Source organism: Phyllostomus discolor, chromosome 3 (assembly GCF_004126475.2).
Source record: "Phyllostomus discolor isolate MPI-MPIP mPhyDis1 chromosome 3, mPhyDis1.pri.v3, whole genome shotgun sequence".
Lineage (NCBI taxonomy): Eukaryota > Metazoa > Chordata > Mammalia > Chiroptera > Phyllostomidae > Phyllostomus > Phyllostomus discolor.
Genome location: NC_040905.2, coordinates 47,824,670 through 47,849,001, shown reverse-complemented (window position 1 = coordinate 47,849,001; position 24,332 = coordinate 47,824,670). Strand labels below are relative to the sequence as shown.

At 37.9% G+C, this 24,332-nt stretch overlaps 1 protein-coding gene across 1 annotated transcript in view; it reads left to right on the top strand.

The window, feature by feature from the left end:
- The window catches only part of TBCA (tubulin folding cofactor A), a 75,684-nt gene extending 69,895 nt beyond the window's left edge, over window positions 1–5,789 (top strand). Inside the window, exons 3-4 of the mRNA XM_028529878.2 lie at window positions 3,338–3,424; window positions 5,533–5,789. Of these exons, the coding sequence (XP_028385679.1) occupies window positions 3,338–3,424; window positions 5,533–5,613 (168 nt within the window). The 3' untranslated portion in view covers window positions 5,614–5,789. The remainder of the gene's footprint in view (window positions 1–3,337; window positions 3,425–5,532) is intronic.
- Window positions 5,790–24,332: the final 18,543 nt, after the last annotated feature.

Sequence of the window (24,332 nt, the reverse complement as noted above, 5' to 3'; positions counted from 1 at the left end):
TCCATTGGTCACACAGGGCTAACCCAAATTCGGTATGGGAAGTGGCTGCCCAAGGGCGAGAATTCCGGGAGATGAGGATCATTGGGGGCCATAGTGGAGACTGGCTACCACTACCACTAATTCACATGCTAAGAGTTGAAATCAATGTTGTCGGCTGTAACTCAGGCCCTGTCAACTAGCTAATCACTCTGAGGCTTGACTTTCTTATATGTAAATTGAGACTAGACTAGATGACCACTGTGTCCTTTCTGACTCTGTGATTCTCCATCTGTTTTTCTGTCAAGAGTATCTTTATATCTTTTCCCACTCAGTTTTACTGAGGTATGGGTGAATGTTTAAAATTATATAGATTTAAGATGTGCAACCTGATTTTATTTGACATATGTGTACATTGTGAACTATTCACTGCAGTCAAGCTACTCAACAAATCCATCACCTCATATAGGTGCCATTTTCATTCTTTTGTTGTCAAATGGATTTATTGACATGTTTATTAACACATTGCCATTTTACCATAATATAAAAAAAAAACATAATCATTGTTCCATTATCTCTGAACTTCTCTGGAGCTCAGTTTGGCAGTTACCATTGGTTTCAGGAGCAGCCAGCATCCAGTGTTAGAGTATCTGTAGATTATAGTTAGAGCCAGCCCTAGGTGAGAATGATCTGGATCATTAAAGAAGCTGGAATCCTTATGCCAGTCAAGCAATAGAAGAACTTAATATTGGCCAGATTATTTCACAGAACCCTTCTTCTTGGGGCTGGTGGGGGATGACGATCTGCCAATTAGAGTGTCTTCCCTCCAATTTATATATGTTTGATTTTAAAGGAAATTGATCAGATTCTAATTCAGTTGTTTATTCATTGTTATAACCTGAGCCTTACTAAGCTTCCTCTAACTTCCATTTTACCTAAATAACATCCTCAAAAAAGTGTGATTTTTTTAAAACAATGAGAAATTAGTAAGACTTCATCCTGTTGTGTTCCCCTAAGCTTCCTTGTACCTCCCAATCTGTATCAAGATTCTGGCCTAACCTCAGTCTTGTCATAGTGAGCATTAGAATAAACGGACAGTTTACTCAGATATTTTAAACAGACACGCCATTCATTTGAGTGACTTCCTCCCAAAGGAACACTTTGAAAGGTAATACTCAGTGTAGTGAAAGTATTTTGAGGGGTGTCTTTACTGTATAATCACAGCTTATATACTGTCTTTTAAAACTATTTCTGACAGTTGTAATTCATTGTTACAAAGTAAAATATATGCTTTATGGCCTTGTAAGAGATGTCGTTTTGGATTCCAAATCATAGTCATCACTGTACTGGAAGCCTTCAGCTCCCTCTGGCATGGCCTTATAGAAGCAGTGTCAAATGTTTGTTTTTATGTTTATGCTTCTATACTGGATTGGAAGATGGGTACCTTCTCTTTTCATTTTTGTATCTCCTGTACCTGGTGTCCTGCAGCTATATAGTAAGCTTATTGAACGAATTGGGGCTGGGTACAGGAGACACTAATCTGTGGCCCCACATTAAGTCAGAGTCCCATTTTGATAAACTATAAGTGATGATTCTGGCTCTATAATAATGAATAAAATGATAATGAACAGAAGTTATTTTGGATAGCATTGTTTAAAGTTTATTTCAGTGACAACTTACTAAAGCTTTTTAAAAAAGTTTACAAGTATACATTTGGCTTATCATGTGTTTGACCTTTCTTTTATCTTGTTTAGTTTCTATAGGGGAAATTTATAGGGGAAGAAATATGAATTTCTTACCCAATGAAATGTGCCTGCCACTGATTTTTCACATGGATTCAGACTAACCAGATACACAAAAATAATGTAAGGGTGGTGATTAAATATCTAGGCATAGTATGCTTGGCTGTGAAGTCAAGTCATGGTTCAACATTTGAAACTTTCAACCTGTGTCTTATCAGTAAAAGAATTACAAATTCAGTAGTAGCTTTTCACCTGAGAAAATATGGACAGAGAGAGCATCGTTGTATATTAGAATTCTGATTTTGTTTACAGTGTGAGCTATGACAAAACTGTTGGGGCTGGGACTTACTAAAGTTTCTGTTAAAATACATTATAATTACAATTAAGTTATGCTTTCTTTTTATTTTATATGAGCTAGATAATCAATCTTAGTAGAAGTTCAGGTTTTTGTACTCATTTAACCAAAGGTATTTGATCACACATGAGTGTTTGGAAACAAATGCTTAATTGATCTCTGTGTCTCTTTCTGAAAATAGTTTTAAGGAAATAAGGCTTCCTACTTACCTTAGGAAAAAGACTTTTTTGAGATCCAACATCTGAAACTAACTTATTTACCCTCTTATTGATTGGGTCTCCGAGTCATCGATTTGATTTTTTTTCTTCGATGATTTTATATGTTATAGTCGAGCTTTGAATATTTTTAAGTCCAGAAACATACGTTGGAATAAATATTCCTGTGTTTAATTCTGTGGTGTCTTCTGTAGGAAGAGGCAGAAGTTCAGATTCAGAGGGATGCTAGGTTAGTAATTTGGCTCAAACTACATGGGGAGAATAATCTGTCTCCTAAAATGAAGCACAAGGATAAGTAATAACTTTTTATGCATGATAAGCATCAAAAATATGAACCTGCTGGTCTTTGCTTTTCATTTTTCTTTACCTCTGTCTTTCAGTGAGAACCTCCTGCAGTGTGCACACGATGTGATCAATAACTCAATAACTTTTTTCATGCAGTAATTATCTCCATGTGATATTATCTGAACACTGTTTTTCTTTATTACTCAAAAGATGCAGGAGATATTTATATAACCAGCTGATCCCATTTTGGATAAAGGTGCTTTGTGACAGCAGGAGAAATAGTTTATTTTAAATAGCCTTTTAAAATAAATGCTCTATGGAAAGCTTTTCCAGTTAATTTTCACTTAGCACAAGAAGGTGATTACCAAAAAGGTTTAGATCTAAAACTTGTGCTTTGTATATTTTACAGTATGATAGTCATTCTGACTTTTAATAAACATAATTTAAATTAAATATTGAGTCCTGGCTGGGTGGGTCAGTTGGTTGGAGTGTTGTTTGGATGTGCTGGGATTACAGGTTCAACCCCCAATTAGGGCACATGTAGGAATCAGCCAGTGAATGTATGAATGAGTGAAACAACAAAAATAGATCTCTCCTTTTCTCTTTCAGAGCAGTCAATAAAAAATTAAATTAAAATATTGAACTGTTTAACATATCTGTATTGTTTTCTGATTCCTCAGAATCACTTTAGATATTTATAGAGGTGTAAGCTAAATACATAAGTTCTGTCATTTCTGCCTGTCTCACAGAGATTCTTGTTATAGGCAGAGATCCTGCAAGAGTCCCGGATGATGATCCCAGATTGCCAGCGCAGGTTGGAAGCGGCATACGCCGATCTTCTGCAGATATTAGTAAGTAAAGACTTCTCTGTCTTATGTTTAAATTTTTTTCAATCTGATATAAAAGATCAACATTTTTAAATATTTTACAGTGAAAACTAGTTGGTGACATATTTTCTTTACTTACCCAGTGGTACCAATATATTCAGAATAATTAATGCAGTTTAAATTTTGGTTTAAATTATGCCTTCAGTAAAAGTACTATGTCCAGTATGTTTTTTTCTGTTTATTTAAACTTAATATATTTGAGTTAACATGGTAGGTATTCATGGTACTAATATTGTTCCCCAGTATCTTGAATTATTTGATTTTCATACATGAAGATCTTTTTATCACACATTGAAGGTGAGTAGATTGTTTGAAATTTTAGAAAATCTTAAGTGTGTCAAGTGAATTTGGACCATAATAAAAAGGATCTGGAATTCTTTCAGATTTAAACCTAAATTAATTTGAGAGAAAAACCCTGTGATCTAGATAGTCCTCTTACCTTAAATTGGAGCTAGATACACTGTTATTATACTTGCTTTATAAATGTTTTGTGATACAGTGGCAGTCATTTTATAAAGAATTCTAAGAATAATTAAATCATCTTATTTCTGTCCTAAAAGAAATAAAAAGCATAATACTATATACAACCAATTGGAATATATATGGATGGTAATTTGATGAATTCTAACATTTACTAATTTCATTTTATATTTCTATTTCTTGAGCTAATATTAATTGCTAGCTACACAGATGTCTCCTGATTCATAGTTGTTCCTTATATAACAAGAATAATGTGAGGCTTTTTCAATGTGATCATATATATTTTAAGGAGAATGAGATTTGTTTTCCCACAAAAAGAGCATTAAGACTAAATCTGTAAAGAGAGAAAGGGGGAAATATTCACATTTTACTGTAATTTTGATGTAGAACCCTGTATTTATCAATAGGAACCTTTTAAAGGCGAGATTGCTTTCCTTAACAGCCAAAAACAAAGCTATGATTTTGAAATAAAGAGTAGATGGAAGCAAGAAATAATTACTCTATTAAAATACTACTTGAGACAGAAGCATCATCTGTATTTCCTGACAATTTGAATGATTTTTTTTCTCTCATGAATCTAGTAGCAAAGAAATTAATAGAAATTGCTTGAAAAAAATAATATTGTCTTTGGATGATGTGTTTGAGAATGTATTCAGCAATATCTCTACCCTCAAAGAGCTTATATTTACTGATAGAGAACAAAGACAAGTATAATGCAGAGGTTTAAGAAATTCTTACCTATAGTCTGAATTAAGCAAATTCTTACTCCTTTTGCTTTAAGTTTTATATTACATAAATACACACATTTTATTCCCTCTGCTCTGCAACTGCTTGTATATCTCCATCTTCCGTTGACCTGACCTGAATTACTGACCATAGCCTTGTTTATTTATTAAATACCAAGCAAAATTTGCTATGCATAATAACTTAGATGATAATATTTCATTTATCTGTTGCCACTATAATATATTAAAGTTTTTTATATAAACTATGAAGGAAAATTTCAGTCTTTAAATATCAAAAAAAGAAAAATGTTAGTATTTTGTTTCCTTATGGGAGGATATATAATGTTTATTAATAGGCAAGAAGTTCACTTTTCTAATTCAAAGATTATACTTAACTCTGGCATCACCCCCGAGTCGTCTTTGTCATTGTGAGTAGCTTTGGAATTATTTTGGTCTAAATTTTCATATATGTAACACATTAAGAAGTCATCGTTTTTTGCTTTTAGTCCACGATTAATAATAATCCCTTCTGTATTATGATGTGTTGACAAAATAGGAATACATTTTTTAAAATTTTTCTTAACTTCTTATTCAATTACTTAATGTTAATAGCTTTAGATGACCATATTTTTCACTTATGATATGAGAATATGCAATGCCACCACACCAAACCTATTTCTTCTCTTACCTGTAAAAAAAAAAAACTACAGGGAAAAGAACCTGTGGAATTACACTATATTTAGATGAGGCTTGGAATCCTCTTTTAATTTTTGAGCTATTTACATTGATGGTTTGTAATACTTGAGTAAATAATAAAGTACTAAAGTTTGAGAAGGATAAACTTACTTTTACTATATTTCATTTTAGGAGAGTGAAAAGGAGTTGGAAGAAGCTGAGGAATATAAGGAAGCACGTTTAGTACTGGATTCAGTGAAGTTAGAAGCCTAAAGTTTTTCTGTACAGGGTGTTTTTTGCAATTAAACCTGGGATTCATTCCACAATTCATTGTTTTTGACCACTGCTGTTTGTTCAAGTAGTATGAGAATGTGATTCTTTTTATGTAGTTGCATATATTTTTCTTTGCCTAATTTAATGTGTCAAATAAATGAATTCATCTAATAAAATTGTTTTTTATACTTTTTTACAAAATATTTTAATTAAACTTTCATTTTTAAATCATAGACATTTTTGACAGAGAATTAAAGTTTGTTAGATTCTATTTGAAGTTCAAATATTTTGTTTTATAAGTATAGTTGGAGTTAAAAATAGGATACCGCCCTGGTTGGTGTAGCTCAGTGGGTTAAGCATGGGCCCGCAAACCAAAGTGGTGCTGGTTTGATTCCTAGTCAGGGCACATGCCTGGGTTGCGGGCAGGGTCCCCAATAGGGGGCACACGAGAGGCAACCACACATTGATGTTCCACTCCCCCTCTTTCTCCCTCCCTTCCCCTCTCTCTAAAAATAAATAACATCTTTTTTAAAAAAACCAGGATACCGTTTTATTGTTTAGATAAAAATCCAAATTTTGAGCAGTTTCTTCTGAATAGGGTACAACTCCCTGATTAGAATAGAAGAACCACATATTTATCACTCCACAGTGAAAGTCTATCATTTTCACTACTAATGAGAAACATTTAAATTTTTTTCCAGAAAGACAGATTTATACAGAAAACACCAGCCATTTAATCTTCAAATACAGATTACTATGAACAATAAAGAATTGAGCCCTGGGTGGTGTGGCTCAGTGGATTGAGCACTGGACTGTAAAGCAAGGGGTTGCCTGTTCAATTCCCAGTCAGGGCACATGCCTGGGTCGCAGGCCAGGTCCCCAGGTGGGGACATGCAAGAGGCAGCCATACACTGATGTTTCTCTCCCTCTCTTTCTCTCGCCCTTCCCCTCTCTCTAAAAAAAATTAAATAAAAAATTTAAAAAAAAAGAATTGAGTTGTATTTTGAAGGAATAACCTCTCATGCCACTGGTGTGTTGGGAAATGTTTAATGGCTCTTAAAGATGAGAAAGGAAACTCTGAGTTATAGGTGTTGCTGATTTTTGTGGTATAAATTCTACTACTGTGGCTGGTTTCAAGCTAGTAACGTGACATCACTGAACACAGAGTTGGGAAGGTAATGAGTCAGCTCCAAAATACACTGGCCATAGCCAAACCTGGATTATTTTTGATTAACTAGAAAAGAGCATTGCTTTATCACAGGTATTTTTTCAGTACAATTATAAACCCATCACCTAACCATTTGAGTTCATTTTCTAAAAATATGTAACAACTCATGTTCTCCTCTATTACTGGAAAATGTGTATGAGCCTTATATTGTCAGCCTAACATGAGCAGTGACCTAATGAACCAAAATAGGTATAATAGCACTTAAACTTTAAACTCATAATTGAAGAAAATAGTAAAACTCGCATTTTTGCAGCTATAGACTCATAGTGTGGTTTGGTTTTTGGAAATTGCAAATGGTTGCTAGAAATCAAAACATTGAATATGTTATGATTAGAGAAGTGGAAAATAATAATATTCTTTCCTAATGTTATTTATAAAGGCTACTCTTGTTTTAAAGTACAGAATGTATCATTTATAAAATCTGTACATGCAGAAAATTACTTCATTAGAGAATAACATACATCAGAAGCATTTCTAAATTGAAATGTCATCATCTTGAAACATATTGCATGCCATTTAATAAGTAGTTTAGTAGGGGAGAAGAGTGTGGAAATAAAAACTATAATTACAATGTAAATTTTTATACTGAGGTTCAATATGAGAGCTTTGAGTACCAGGAGAATTGAAAATATTTGTAGGTGAAATTACTAAGCACCCGACAGTTTAGCCCTTATTTTTTCAAATGAGATATTACTTAAAGAAAGTGTTTGACTATTTTTAATGTAAAACATCTCATTTCAGTATTTTGTCAAATACATAAGTATTATATGTATTCATAGCAAATGGTTTTCTGACCAATTAAAGCTTGAAGAGTGCACACCATTAAAAAAAAAGAAAAGTGTGCCCTGGCTGGCATAGCTCAGTGGATTGAGTGTGGACTGCGAACCAAAGTGTCGCAGGTTCGATTCCCAGTCAGGGTACATGCCTGGGTTGCAGGCCATGACCCCCAGCAACCGCACATTGATGTTTCTCTCTATCTCCCTCCCTTCCCTCTCTAAAAATAAATAAATAAAATCTTAAAAAAAAAGAAAAGTGCCCTGACTGGTTGACTAAGTTGGTTGGAATGTCATGCATACACCTTAATAAGGCTGTGGGTTTGACACCTGGTCAGGGCGCATATAGGAGACATACAGGAGGCATCCCGTTGTCATTTCCCTCTCCCCCCACCCCTTTTTCTCTCACAAATCATATGATCTGAATATTGTTTATTGGGAAAAAAGTATTTTCTTACCAAAAAGCAACGTAGCTAAAAAAAAAAGCATATCTTTAGACAATTCCTACCTCAGCTATAGATTTTATACTGGATCTCTCCAAGTATTGATGAGAAGCAGCAAAAAGCCTAGAATTCTGTGAAAGCTTACTCCTGGGAATTTTTGACACATTTCCCTTAATTTTTCACAACCAAGATGCACATTAAATTAATAACAGTTGTAAGTGATTCAGCATTAACTTGTTTTTAAGCTCCTGTTTAAAGCCTTGTATCTGTGTAACAATAGGTAGAAATTACCAAAAGGGATGTTGCCTTTTCTCCCTACTGCCGACACCTGACCCCCAATCAAAATATAGCAGTTGCTCACAAACATTTGTAGAATAAGTGAAAAGCAAAAATATCTCGAACCTTTGTAGTGAGAGAATACTATGAAGGGTTCCATCACATCAAAAACACAACACAGAGCTTTTCAAACTGTTTTGGCCATAAATCACACTAAGGAACATTGTCCATTGTGACCCAGTACATAAAATAATAAGTATCCTTAATATGTACAATTCCTCAGATGTTTTTTATTGTTTCATTTTTTTAATAGTGATCATAACCACCTGCCAGTGGGTTGTGAAAAACACTATCCTAATACAATACAGTCAGACCTTGGTTTAATTATAAAAGTTCTGTCATCTGTAATACTTCTTAGGTCTCAGAGCAGTTGTGTAAGTGAATGTTATATAAACTGTTGGTATAAAGTGTCATGATGGTCAAGTGTAATCACTTAACATTGGTTAGGTGCTCTTAGTCCTTCCACAGACGAATACAATGGCTTCCGTAGGACAGGTAAACAAAACAAAGACACACAAATGACAGAATCAAGTAGTAAGCCTAACTTTTTTGTATAGTTTTCTGTACAGCAAAGGGTACATCATTTCTAAGTAAGAAAGTTCGTAGGATAAAGAAATATAACGTATGAAATGAGTAAAGGCACCAAATGTAGGCTAGTTTTACTGCTGTTGTTAAGAGCATTCCCAAATTCTAGAATTTCACTTGGACATTCTTGGCCCATGGACAGTCAGTCCTAGTAAATCAAAGTACTTCCCCGAAGTCTTGGACAGGACCTTTCAGGCTGGGCTTTTGGGACATTTCCATTCTGGAGAAATATTAACATCCTAAGAAAGAACCAAGTCATCTTTCTTCAGTCCTATACTGGACTAGGTGGGTAAGTCATGTAAACAGTTTCTTAGGAAGGAATGTAAAGAGTAATGAAAGCTGGTTAAGGCAATATATTGTAATGTTCATTTAACATTTCTTGACTTTCCAGTCAAGAATATTCAAAGCCTAATATTTAAAAATTGTCTCTACGCCTATACCTGTGCATCGAATCACTTCCAAATTGAGCAGTCAAACCTGGTTAATCTAAATTACTTTGCAAACTTCATTACATCAGTTGGCTTTTTAAAAATCCTATCAAATTTAATAAGGACATATTCTACAGCTGGTTATCACTTAAATCTTATTATTTGGTCATTTAGATAAACCAAGGACAGATTAATCCTTTCTTTGATGGCAAGTCAGGACCTTTAAATGTCAGTGTAAACTTGACATGAATGTGAGCAAGAGCTGTTAAGCATTTGTCATGAAAGGGTTAATCAGGTAATTTGGTCCTTGATACTCTTGAGTGCTTTAGCTGGAAAGAAATTGAATGGTTTAGAAATGGTGCACTATGAAACAAGTTATAAGTATTAGTGTACTTGAAATTTTCAAGAGTGCTTCATATAAATCTACATTGCACTCCACTATTAGTCTTACAGCTCTCGTAATATGAGAGGTATTTGTTCATGTATTGGACTTGCACAGAAAGGTAAAATTAATTTACGTTACAATAGATCTGTGCCTTTGTTTTGTGCTTTTTGTTGACTGTCGGCTAGTTGACAAGGTACACATATGTCACAAGAGATTAATATTTTTAATGCACAAAGAGCCCTTTTAAATTAATCAGAAAAAAAAATCCCCAGCATATAAAAAAATAGAGAAAACAGAAACACACAGTTCACAAATTAAGGAATGCAAATGCATAGCTTTTTAAATGTTTCAGTAGTAATCGAATTCAAAGTTTAAAAAAGATGCAAAATTTTAAAAGATGAGTGATGAGATAAGGGCCTATGAGGTAAAATACTAGCTAATGAGATTAGATAAAAGGGTAAAATGAAAATATTGAAAACGGCATTTTCATATGCAGTTGATAAGTGTATCAGGAAAACACAAGTCAGTCAGTCACCCTTAAGATAATCAGAAGCAATGAGCAAATTGAAGTGGGTAGTTACAAAATGAACATATAGAACTTTTATGGGTTGAATTACATCCCCCTAAAAAGATAAGTGGAAATCCTAACCCCTACAACCTCAGAATTTGACCTTACTTGGAAATAGGGTCCTTGCAGTTATGAGTTAAAATGAGTTCATACTCGAGTAGGATAGGCCCTAATGTAATATGACTGACACACCAATAAGACTGTGTGACAAACACAGGCAAGATTGGCATTGTGTGGCTGCAAGCCAAGGGATAACGGGTGACTAGAAGCTAAGAGGAAGGCAAGGAAAAGATTCTCCTTAGATCTCTTGAGCGAGTATGGCTCAGCCAAGACTTTGATTTTGGAATTTTGGCCTCCCAGATGATGAGACAATTAATTTCTGTTTTTTAAAGTCACTTAGTTTGTGTTACTTTGTTAAAGCGGTTATAGATATACATAGAATCCAAAAGCTTTTCTATATGTCAACAATAACCAAATACAATAGAAAAATAAATCCCTCCTGAGTCATAGAAGACATTTTTTAAGATGACTTGTACTATGTAATGGAAAGTTGCAATTGTCAAAATGTGATTTCTCCCTATGTCAATCTGTAAATTCAATGAGAATGCAACAGGGTTTGGAGAGAGAAGAGAGAATTTTAGAAAATTATTCTAAAATCCAAATTAAAAAAAATTTTAACAGGTAAGAATGGCTGGGAAGGGGATATGAAAGACAATAGTGCTGTGAGGTAACTAGCTGTGCTCGCTATTAAAATTTGTCAAGTTGCAATAATTAAACATATAAAAAATAAAAGATCAGAGAGCATAGAGTCCAGCAGCAAACACAAATATGTATATGGAGATTTAGTATGTGATAAAGGTTATTTCAGACCCCTGGTGGATTATTTAATAAGTCATATTGGGATAACTAACTAACCATTTGGGAGGGAAATAAAGCGGAATCTTTCACCTCTCTCACCAAAATAAATTTCAACTGAGTAAAAAAATTCAATAAAAAACAAAAAAGCTGGAAGAAAACATTGGTGAAACTAATCAACAAAAAATTTTTAATTGATATTATGAAATGAGAGTATAGGGAAATAGGACATATAACACTGTTGGTGAGAGTATTTTAAAGCTGGCAATTCACAAATACACACACACACACATATATATAACAATTAAAATTACAGAGATAGAGAAAAATAAATGTGCGACTATCCGAGAAAATCTTGAAAAGGGAAAACTAATAAGGAGGATGGGGGGGTAAATGTAGGAAGTAAAGCAATTGGAAATTGAAACTTACCAAATTGAAAACAGTGAAACCAGAATAAGATTAAACTTGGCAGAATAGATAGAAACCCAAAGCAGCCCAGACTAGGTATCAATACTTAAGTATCTGATAGAGGTGGCATCTCAAGTTAGTAGTAAAGGATGGATAATAAATGGAATTAGCAAAGTCAGTTCCCTATTAAAAATAAAAAGATACCTGATCGCACACAACAAAATACAGTTTAAATAAATTAAAGAATTAAATTTATGTAATAAGTATTTCTGGAGTCTCTACTATTAACTAGGCACTGTTTTGGAGCTGGGATACATTGGTGAGCAAAGCAAACACCTCTGCTCTTGGGGAGCATACAGCTCATGGAGATTGACAGTAGAGAATAAAATAAGGATAATATGTTCTGTGAAAAGAAATAACAAAATGCTTTGATATAGAACCAACTAGGTTATCAGGCAAAGGCTTCCTAAAGAGGTGACATTTAAGCTGAGCTCTGAAACAGAAACTCAGCAGGGAGAAGTGCATTCCCAGCAAAAAGAACAGCTAGTGTGAAACCCAAGGTGAAGAAGGTGCTGGTGAATCCTAAGGACTTGTGGGGCAGGAGCCAAGCGAATGATGTGTAGGGTGCTATGAACTCTCTAATGAGAGTCCACAAGAATTTTAAGCCAAGGAGTGACATGGTTTAATTATTGTTTAAAAATGGTGTTGCTCTGTAGAGACTGAGTCATAGGAAGCAAAAGTAAAAGCTGAGATAGGCCACTGTAATTGTACAGAGTTAAATGTAAAAAACAAAAATGTAAAAAACTAAGAATATTTTAGTTAATATTTAATCTTGGAGTGGAAAATGGGTGTCTAAGCATAAAAAGAATAGGTTTTGCTAAATAAAACATTTATAAATGTCTATTTCAAAATAAAACTAAATTATATGATGGACACCAAACTGGGATAGGAAATTAATTATTTTAATAGACGTTTAATGTTTTTAATATATATAAAAAAATAGGGAGACTTCTAGTTTTCACTTCCATATGTAAAGGGTCTTGGAGTCACCACTTCGTGCCCAAACACAACTGGCAGAGTCTGAGCAAAAACAGCTTTCTGGTGTTTTACCCTTGCCCATCCTCTACTCCCAGCTCTGTGGTTGTCTTGTGAATAACCGCACATGTTCCTGGTACTGGTACCAACAGCAGAGGGGGCAGACTGAACTCAATTAACACAAATTTTTAATGATTTGTTTTGAACTGTCTGGTGGCTCCTTTCACGACTGGCTCAAAAGGCTGTGTTCATCTTGTTTGTCTCAGAACTCTCCCAGTGCTGAAGTGGCTGCAGGACTTACGATTGATTACAAGAGGTATGGGGAACTTTAGGGAGTGATGTATAAGTTCGCCTATCTTGATTGTGGGCATAGTTTCACAGGTTTGTGCACAAGACAAACCAACATATTTTACAGTTTAAATGTATGCTGTTTATTGTATGTCAATTATATAGCAATAAAGCTGGGAGCATTAATCTTTTTATCTTTTTCTATAAAAAAAGAATACTGGGCATCTCACTAAATCATTGGGAGACTGAAAGACCAGGCTCAGGGCTATGCAGTTAAGAATATGTTACCTCCAGCCCTGGCTGGTATGGCTCAATGGATTGACTTCTGGCCTGTGAACCGACAGGTTGCTGGTTCGATTCCCAGTCACGGCACATGTCTGGGTTGTCGGCCAGGCCCCCAGTTGGGGGCACACAAGAGGCAACCAATCAATGTATCTCTCACACATCCATGTTTCTCTCCTTCTCTTTCTCCCTCTCTTCCCCTCTCTCTAAAAGAAAATAAACTCTTTAAAAAATATATAAACCTTAAAAGGAAAGAGTCTGTTACCTCCCAAAATTCAGGTTCAAAATCGGTTTGGCCAAAGCGAGAATCGGAAGGAAAGATCTCTCAAATCTGTCTCTCTTAAAAAGCAAAAGTAGGTAGTTTTTATGTAGCTAGGGGGGTAATGGAGGGGGAGTTTCAGGGAACTGAGAAGCCTGTGTTTCTTTAGTCACAGAAAACACTTTGTGGCATCAGACTCCTGGACATCAGCAGCTAGTCACAGCTACCTGGAGGACATTCTTTCCTTCTGCAAAACAAGCCCAAAGTCTCCTTGTGCACCTGAAGTGATCTCCTCCTCCTGCTTGACAAAGAGACACTATATCAGCAACTTAAACTACATTCAGGAGAGCACAAGGAGTTGAGCAGAAAGAGCAGTTAATGTGAGCAAAGGCCTAATTAAGAGTTACATTATGTAATTCTTCCCAAAATTCTAGGGACATTCAAATCACAGGGCTCAGCTACAACAGTCCCCAAATTATGCTTCAGAATGGATCCCGAAAGGACACCAGAACCATCAGTTCTGTCTACACGGCTATCCCTGGATACTGGACAAAGCCTATCCTAGGAGCTTCATCTTGCTACCACCACCACCATCACATCCAGAGAAAGCGTCCTGCATCCTCCTCCTGAACAACACCAGCTCCCATTTCAAAGTCTAGAGTGAGTCTCTGATTGGTGCAGCTACAGTGATGGACTCATGCCTTCCCTTGGCAAGTGAGGCAGGAAAAGCAAACGTTGGACATTTTTTTAACTTTTATCATGCAAGGGCTCTGCCTCTGCTCTACTTGTAGTAGATGAGGAAGGGTATTCTGATGCTGAAATAAACAACTGAAAGATATGGATGATAAGAGTTTTAAGACAGGAATAGAGTTATCTGGGAACAAAGTGGAGGGTGAGCCCTAGAGGATGGAGGGATGTAAGTAGGAAGGGTGAGCAGTTCTGACAGTGCTTCTTAGTGCTGTGCATCTAAGAAGAGGTTGAGAGGAGTAGCAGAGTTACTGGGCTTCGTGGAGTGGAGGGCTTGCTGGATTGACATGTCATGGGGGAAAGCGTGTACAGGTGGTCAGGCTAGGGTTGTTGTTTTTTTTTAAGTTTTTATTTATTTATTTTTAGAGAGAGAAGGGAGGGAGATAGAGAGAAACATCAATGTGTGATTGCTGGGGGTTATGGCCTGCAACCCAGGAATGTACCCTGGCTGGGAATCGAACCTGCAACACTTTGGTTCACATCCCGCACTCAGGCTAGGTTTTGAAGGTTCTTGGAAACCAAGCAGGAAGCTTGGGCTTTATGACCCAGGCCATGTGAAGACTCGAAGGTTTTTGAGCAGCAGAGTGACACCCTGTTCCTTGTGTCTAAGAGTAATCCGTGCATGTATGCATCAAATGTTCATTGTGCAAGGTGACAGAAATGGGATGGTGAACAAAAAGAGATACAGTCCCTTCTCCCAGCAACTTCAGTGTGGCAGGAGAGACAACAGCAGACAAGCAAATAGGACAGAACCCATAAAATGGGGGACAGAACAAGCCCTTGGGGCTTTAAGAACACAAGGATGGGGGCATTCAGTGTCAACTAAGGTGATACAGGAGACTTCCTTGGGAAAGTGAGCTTGAAATTGAGACCTGAAGTATTCTAGCCAGAGGAAATAGCAACCCACCTGGATCCTCACACTTGGAGCTCACTCCCGAAGTTGCATAAACGGGATGTGGATTATCGTTGAATACTTAAAAACATGCACTGCACAGAGAGCGACACGACCTTTGTCCTGAGCCCTGCTCTGTCATTCATGACCCGTGTGAACTTGGACCAGTGACTTAATTGGAGCTGTAATTCCCGCAGAGACAGAAGTAGGGCAATGACGGAACTGACCTCAGATGACACACGGTAACTTCACACACAAGTGCTTCTCTCAGTAGCGGTTCCACCAGGGAAACAGAAACCAGGTGTTTCAAAGAGGCTTTAAGAGAAATCCTAAAGAAAATTCAGTGCAGGGGTTTAGTTTTGTATGGGATAGAAGACCTGAAACTCAAACAGGAGAAGGTGAAGCAACCAGAAAAACCGACAGCACAGGTGCTGCTGGACCCTGGGGTGCAGGGTTTCTCACAGAAGCTGGGCGCACAGCAAGTGCCCCGGCAGGGAGCATTTCAGCTGCAGTGGGAACAGGCATGGGGGCCTGTCAGTGAAAGTGATCAGCTGAGCTGGAGAATGTGACACTATGCAAAACGGACACTTTTTAGGTTATCTCAGGAACAGAGAGGGCACTTGGCATCTCTTCTGCTCCTTTGAAAGGCAAATGATTTTCTAATGACTTATCCTGAGTCTGGAAGTAAAGTGAACACAAGACAATACTGAGGAAAATAATCTTCAAATACTCCCTTTGGGAAGCTCTTCACCCTTAGGCACAGGGACTGTCTCCCCCCAACCCCAGCCATCCCTGAGGATGGCAGCCCTTCGTTCGCCCCACAGTCTCCTTGCTGATCAGAAAGCCCCAAAGGGAGTAAAGCAGAGCCTTCTCTGAGCACTCTGATAAGTGACCTCCTTTTTAAAGATTTGGGGTGTAAGGATCCTACGCACTGTAACAGGCTTGGGTTTTCCCTGGATATGTCTTGCCCACTTAACGGAGATTTTACACAGCCGATACCACCGCCCTGGTTCCTCCACCTGCCTTTCCCTCCAGCCTATTCCAAACCCTGTTCCATCCAGGGTCTTGGTAGAGCATAGTTCAGTTTGCAGGTTAATTCCATTTAGGGGTTGCTCTCTTCCGAATATCACTTTTCACATCCACTCCCACCAAAGACAAAGGTATGGACATCTCAGGGGTGGTGGGAAAATTACGATTCAGAGCAGAAGCATGTGGCTGCATGTTTCTGTTAGGAGAAAGGCTACCTTGAAAATGAAATTATTAAACTATTTGTAAGCAGAACAGGGAAATTAGAAAACTTTTGGGTGAAGAAACAGCTGGGTAGGTAGACCAAATAAAAGAGGAGCAGCAGCCACACGCTGACCTGTAACATGAACACTGCGTGAGAACCCGTTCTCCATCCGTTCGTGACACAGTCATTCATTCCGCACCGTGAGTGCCGGGCACCAAGCTAGGCTCTGGGAATACAGAGTTGAGAAGTTCATGATCCAATAACTAATCCTTACAGTGCAGTTGACCAAGTGCTTTAATTAAAGTTCATTGTGATATTGCGATATACACATTGCATGAGATATACGCAGGCAATGGAGGCCAAGTATGTACTTCTTATAAGAAGTACATACTTGGCCTCCATTGCCTGCTTCTGGGACAGAGCTCCTAAAACCCTTGGAACTTCCTAAGTGATAAGAGAATGAAAGTGTCTCAATATTCTTAACAAACCACACCTGAGTTTTGCAATTAAGCAACAATAAAAAAATTTAAATAAAATATCTAAAAATAAAAAATGAGGTGACTTTTGGAAAGCATGGAGGATGGGGGCTGGTTGCCAGGGAAAACAACGATGTGATTGGAGACCTGGACCTTTCAGTCCCACCTCACTGACCTACAGGGAGGGGAGAGGGGCTAAAGCTTAAATCACTCACCAGTGGCCAATGATAATCAATCCTGCCTATGTATTAAAGCTGCCATAAAACCCCACAAGGACAGGGTCTGGAAATCTCCCCTGTTGGTGAGTACATGGGGGGCCTAGGAGAGTGGCACGCTTGTAGAGGACATGGAAGCTGCAGGCTCTTTCCAGAGGTGTCCAACATGTGGCCCGCAGGCTGCATGCAGCCCAGGATGGCTGTGAATGTGGCTCAACACTAAGTCGTAAATTTACTTAAAACATTATGAGATTTTTTTTGTTGTTTTCATTAGTGGTTGTATATTTAACGTGTGGCCCAAGACAACTCTTCTTGCAGTGTGCCCAGAGATGCCAAAAGGTTGCATACCCCTGGGCCTACACCTTGTCCTATGTGTCTTCCCTCTGATGTTCTGTGTTATAAGCTGGCGATCTAGTAAGTAAAATGTTTTTCTGAGTTCTGCAAGCTATTCTTTCAAATTAATCAAACCCAAGTCGGGAAGTCATTGGAATCTCCAGTCTATAGCTGTTCTATCAGAAGCACAGATGACAACCTGGGCTCGTGGCTAGCACCTGAAGTGGTGGGGAGTCTGGGCAGTTTTCTAAGCCCTTAACCTGTGGATCTGATGCCGTCTCCAGGTAGCATCAGAACTGAGTCAGATTGTAAGACATCCAGCTGGTGTTAGAATTGCTTGATGGTGTAGCGGGTGGGGGAAAAAACCACAAGTCAGAACTGCTGTTAGAAACAGAGCATAGAAGGTCTTTGAGGAGAGCAGAGGAAGGGGCCAACAGAAACCTTTCAGTTTGGGTTTTATATAGTATGCTGCCACAGCTGTCCAAATCATTTCTAGTAGGAGATAAAATGAAAAAAGTTAGTTTTCAGAAGACCCCCAGATCACATAAAATGTGTTCAGCTGCAAGTAACAAAACACTTGCCCAATGCTGATTTATTCAATAGTGTCCCATACAATTAGAAGTCAGGGAGTAGATAACATTCATGATGTGTTTTAGACCTCGGGCTGTCTCTGCCTTTTTGGCTGTATTGTTTTCAGCTTGTTGGTACTGCCTTCACTCTGGTCCCAAAATGGCTACTGCCACCCTAGCAGTCACATCATTTAAATTTTCTGGGTCTCCATTTCTCTTCCTTAAAATGAAAGATGTGATTATGTGATGAGTAAAGTCCCTTTTGAATTTAGCTTTTTTTTTTTAATACCTAACTGCTACCCCAGGATGATAGTTTAACCCAATAGTTTTCAAACTTAAGTGTGCATCAGACTCATCTGGTGAGTTTATTAAATCACAGAACTTCTGATTCAATAGGTCCCTACACAGGACTGAGAAGTCACAGTATCTACTGTGTAACAAATTCTAACGTTTTAAAAATATATTTTTTATTGGCCCTGGCTGGTGTGGCTCAACAGATTGAGTGCTGGCCTGTGAACCAAAAGGTCACTGGTTTGATTCCTTGTCAGGGTGCATGCCTGGATTGTAGACCAGGTCCCAAGTTGGGAGCATGTGAGATGTTTCTCTCTCGCATCCATGTTTCTCTCCCTCTATCCCTTTCTTCCCCTTTCTCTGAAAATAAATAAATAAAATCTTAATATATATATATATATAATTGATTATGCTATTACAGTTGTCACAATTTTCCCCCCTTTGCCCACCTCTACCCAATTCTTCCCCTTCCCCAATTCTTCCCCTTCCTCCTCCCACTGATAACCCTCCATGTGATCTCCATGTCTATGATTTTTTTCTGTTCTGCTTGTTTGCTTAGTTTATCTTTTATATTCAACTGCTGATAGTTGTGAATTTATAGCCATTTTGTGTTCGTAGTTTTGATCTTCTTTCTTTATATAAGTTCCTTTAACATTTCATGTAATAATGGTTTGGTGATGATGAGCTCCTTTAACTTGACCATTTTTGGGAAGCACTTTATTCACCCTTCCATTCTAAATGATAACTTTGCTGGGTAGAGTAATCTAGGTTGTAGGTCTTTGCTTTTCATCACTTTGAATACCTCTTGCCAGTCCCTTCTAGTCTGCAAATTTCCTTTTGAAAAAAATCAGCTGACAGTCTTATGGGAATTTCTTTAGAGGTAACTATCTGCTTTTCTCTTACTGCTTTTAAGATTCTCTCTTTATCTTTAACCTCTGAAATTTTCCTTATGATGTGTCTTGGTGTGGTTCTCTTTGGGTCCGTCTTGTTTGGGACTCTCTGTGCTTCCTGAGCTTGTATGTCTATGTCTTTCACCAAATTAGAGAAGTTTTCTTTCATTGTTTTTTCAAACAAGTTTTCAATTTCTTGCTCTTTCTCTTCTCCTTGTTGCACCCCTGTGATTTGGATGTTGGTGTGTTTAAAGATGTCCCAGATGCTCCTTAGCCTGCCTTTGTTTTTTGTGTGTGTGGGGTTTTTTTTTCATCCTTTTTTCTCCTTGCTGTTCTGATTGAATATTTTTTTCTTCCTTATGTTCCAAACCATTGATTTGATTTTCAGCTTCATTCCGTCCATTGTTGGTTCCCTGTAATTTTTTTTTTATTTCACTTAGTGCAACCTTCATTTCTGCCTGGGTCTTTTTTATGCTGTTGAAGTACCCAATGAGTTTCTTGAACATCCTAATAACCAGTGTTTTGAGTTCTCCATTTGATAGATTGCTTATCTCCATTTCATTGAATTCCTTTTCTGGAGTTTTAATCTGTTCTCTCATTTGGGTCATATTCCTCTGTCTCCTCATTTTTGAAGCCTCCCTGTGTTTGTTTCTGTGTATTAGATAGAGCTGCTTTGACTCCATGTCTGAGTAGCATGGCTTGTTGTAGGAAAGCACATGTATAAGTTGGATGGGGCAGAGTCTTAGGTAATCACCAAGTCAGGGCAACCTGTGTCACTGCTCTGTGGCTCTGTGTAGGGCAGAGCTCAGAGAGGGGACAATGCTGCTGCCTGGCCCCTGGGGTTTTGTCCAGGAGGAAGCTGTCTCCTGGCACATGCCCTGATGCCAGTCACTTCACTTTCTCTCTGTGTGCCACTGATGTCCTTCCAGTTGTTGTCTTGGTGCTAAATCCCAGAGCAGGTAGGTCTGCATGAGTCCTAAGTCCACTGCAGGCCCTTTAAGAGGACGTAGTTCCTTCTGCTCCCCCCCCCCCCCACTGTTTTTTACAGCCACAAGTTATGAGGACTTTTCTTCCTGGCAGTAGAACCCTGGGCTGAGTGGTCTGATGTAGAGCTGGGATACCTTGCTCCTGAAGTATCCCTCCCAATTTTTATCCACCACACATGAGTGTGGGACTGCCTGTTCCATGTCTCCATGCTTCTCCACATCTCTTTGCCTCTTACCCTTCTGAATGAATGTGGCTTCTTTAATTCCTTGGTTGTTAGACTACAACACAGCTTTGTCTTCTGATGATTCTGGGTAATATTTGTTTTGTAGTCTAGTTGTAATTTTTGCTGTGGTTGTGGGAGGAGGCAAGTTGTGTTTACCTACACCTCTATCTTGCCAAGTTGTAACTTTTAACAAGTTCCCAAATTTGCTGAAGGTGCTGGTCCACAGACCATACTTTGAGAACCACTGGTTATAACCTCTCTGTAGGTCAGTTTCCCTAACCAATTTATTTATGTATTTACCTATACTCCTCTTCACTCCTGGGGATGAAAAGAAGCCAGTATTACCATACTAGACTCTGTAACAATCTTTCAAGGAGCAGTGAAAATCCCAACCCCCCTAAGAAGCCTTTTGGAAGTATATGCTGTCCTCCCAACTCTCTTTGCACTTTATCTATATTAACATTATTACTTATATATGTATTTGTAATTATTTATTTTTAATAATATATGAACAGTTTTTAAAAATCAAATAATATTAAAATGCTACAAGACACAATAGACTCCCACCTTCCTCCCTGTCTCACTCCCCAGAAATGGTTTTAGCTGATTCTTCTGCTTCCTCAGTTCTTTACCTCCCCATTTCTAAGCAACAGGCTTATATGGCTTGATTCTTAGTTTCTCACAGGAGCATTTATTGACTTTCCATAATGATAGCTGATGATATATTTCTCTTAAGTCATTAATACACTTTGATTATATATTTAATTTTCCCTCACAATTATTATTTTTCTTGTAGTTAGTAATAGCCTCAGTATCTTTTGTTTGGTTTTTATAAATCCATCACTAACTTTTTTCAAATGCTTTGATAAGTTTCTCAAACTACTGGCAAGTGGATTTTTTCAAGCTTGTAAATGTGTTACATTTGCTTTTTCACGTGGGGCCTTCCCTCCTGGAACCTCCATCCTCCAGCCCCCTGGGGACCCACAGCTCCCTGCCACACACCTGTCCTCCCGGTGCTGTCCTCCAGCCTTGCTCTTGTGCTGAGCCCCCTGTTGCCAGAGTCCTCTTTTTTGTTCTTTCTGGAACTCTTGTTCTGCAGATATGGGTTGTTCTGGATTGGTCTTTTATATCTGTGTTGTTCAGTGTGGTAGCCTCTTGCCACCTGTGGCTACTGAGTACTTGAAATGTGGACTGTCCAAATTGAGGTGTGCTGTAAGACTTAGTATGAATACAAGATTGTAAAATATTTCTTAATATTCTATATTCATTACATGTTGAAATACTAGTATGTTGGATTTATTGGGTTAAGTAGGCTACATTACTGAAATTAATTTTGCCTGTTTATTCTTACTTTCTAAATGTGGCTACTAGAAACACTAAAATTGCAAACGTGGCTTATACTATAGTCCTATAGGATAGCACTGCTGTAATATGTATTATCTCCTTTTTTCTATTTTTAATATCTTCATTTGTTTGATTTTCTGGGATGTTTCATCAGTTGCACCTCTCAATCCTTCTACTAATTTTTAAAATTTTTTCAGCTGTCATCTTTTTTAATTTCCAAAAGCATTTTGTTGATCTCTTAGTCTTTCTTTTTCATAGCATATTTCAGTTGCTTTATGAATGTAATAGTTTCTCATCGGTCTGAAATTATAGTTCTAGTTCTCTTGACATTTTATTCTGCTACCTGCACTGTTCCAGTTTCCTAAAATCTTTATTCTCTTTATTTGGTCTCTATCTTCCACCCGGGAGGCTGTACTCAAGCATCTAATGCTTCTTGGCTATCCATTCATAGTCCAGAGGCACCAAAAAACTGTCTAGAAAGTCTGTGTGTGTTGGCTTATTGACTGGCAGTCTCTACTGTGGGTTGATAAGGTAGAAAGCTGAACTTTGTTTTTTAATCATCACCCAAAGATTGTTTACTGATTTGAGAGAGAGAGAGAGAGAAACACTGATATGAGAGAGATTGGTTTTTCTCTGGTACACACCCCAATCGGGGATCCAGCTTGCAACCTATATATATGTCCTGACTGGGAATTGAATCTACAACCTTTTGGTGTATGGGACAATGGTCCAACCAACTGAGCCACCCAGCCAGGACTAAACTTTCTTTGAAAGACATACCCATCACTACCCCTACCACCAAGTATTAATTTGTGGAGGCTTTTTCTCCAGTGCTTTTTTATTGCTATTTATACAGAGAAGAATCCTAATTGTTCATATTCCACTAATTCCACTATTTTTTTTAAGTGCCTATTTGTCCCAGGCCTCCCTGATATGTTTCCAAATCCAATCATCTCAGGTTCAGTTTTTCTAGAAAATAAACCTTGTCTTTCTTGGTAAAGTAGGGGTTGTGACCCCACTCAGGATCGGGTTGAGAAAGAAGATGTAGTACATCCCACCCTGAGTTGCTATCTCATGCTGTAGGGCAAAGGTCCTCACTTCCCCTCTTGGGTGGTGCAGTAATGTCCTCTGTTCTACTAAATCAGTTACTAGTGTTTTTTCTACTTTTCTTATTTAGAAAGTGTCTAAATCTTTCATCTGCTGTTACCGCCTGTCCTGTTCTTGTTGTCTTTGTATGTTAATTCATTTTTAATTATGTAGCATTTTCTTAAAGGGGTTTTAGTAAAAACAGGAGATCGACACATGTAGTCAATTTCCTCATCTCTACCTGGAAGCCCTATTTGTACCCTGAGCTCTAGTTATTTACTGCTTTTTATTTTTTCCTCTTAGAGAGGGCAGGACCAAGGTCAGATTTATCTTTTGGTCCACCTCACTCCCTACTCTCTTCCTAGTATATACATGTGACTTTGTATGTACTAAGTACTCAACAGAGAAATAAGTCACTCATGTAAATTATCTATAATTTTGAATCTTATTGGCTCCCTGTGTGCCTAGGAAAAGTCACTTTACATTTCTGGGTCATGGGAGATCTTAAACTAAAAGAAATTCTGATCTCTAGATGATTCCTGAAGGTCTCATTCAGTTTTAACATTCGAAGAAGTCACTTGCCCAGCTTATCAGTTTTCACTGATTGCTAGTGTGTATTGTAACATCACTAGGTGTATAACATCATAGAGATCTGAAGAGACCTTTTGCAAAGGAAAAACTTTATATGCCTTTTTTATCCTCACCTGAAGACATGCTCATTGATTTTAGAGAGTGAGAAAGGGAGGAAGGAAGAGAAGGAGAGAAACATTGATGTGAGAGAGAAACATCAATTGGTTGCCTCTCGTAAGCACCCCACCCAGAGACGAAACTGCAACCTCGGCACGTGCTCTGGTTGGGAGTCCAACCCTCGACCTCTCAGTTCACAGGAAGACACTCCAACCAACTAAGACACACTGGCCAGGGCAAAGGAAAAACTTTAAATCTGTCAAAAGAGGCAATAATTACTCCTAGTGAAAGGGCTTATGATCCATGTCAAAATAGTGACCAAGTGCATTATTGAAGATAGAGCAAGAACAGTACCTTTTGCCTGCCTTAGCTATGCATATCTCAACATGTGGTGTGGGAAGATGCACCAAGAAGGTAGGATAAAGCTCCTGGAAGTTATCTAAAATGTACCCAGGGTTTTGGTTTTATTTGGGTATGGTGAGGCCAACAGGTCAGGAGACAATTGCCATTGATGAGATAGTTTGTTACTCACAATTCTGAAGAAGGAACATGTCGCAGCATGTAGGGCCATGTAGGGAAGTACCAGGGTCACTCAGGAGACAGAAGGAATGAGGGGAAAACATGAGCACCAGACTTTATTGTGGGTTTTGTGGGACGGAATGGGTGAAGTGGGGTAAGCAGCTGTATAGGTTTAGGATTGAATAATTATAAATATTTCTGAGGGTTCTGGGCTATAGGAGTAGTCCACAGTTGTCCTGTACCTAGGTCTGAGGTAAGGGGATGGGTGGTGGGGGGTAGAGAAATATTGCTTCCTGGGCTGTAAAAGCTAGATAAAGGAGGTGGCTCTGGATTAGTGAGTTTGCATTTGACAGGCA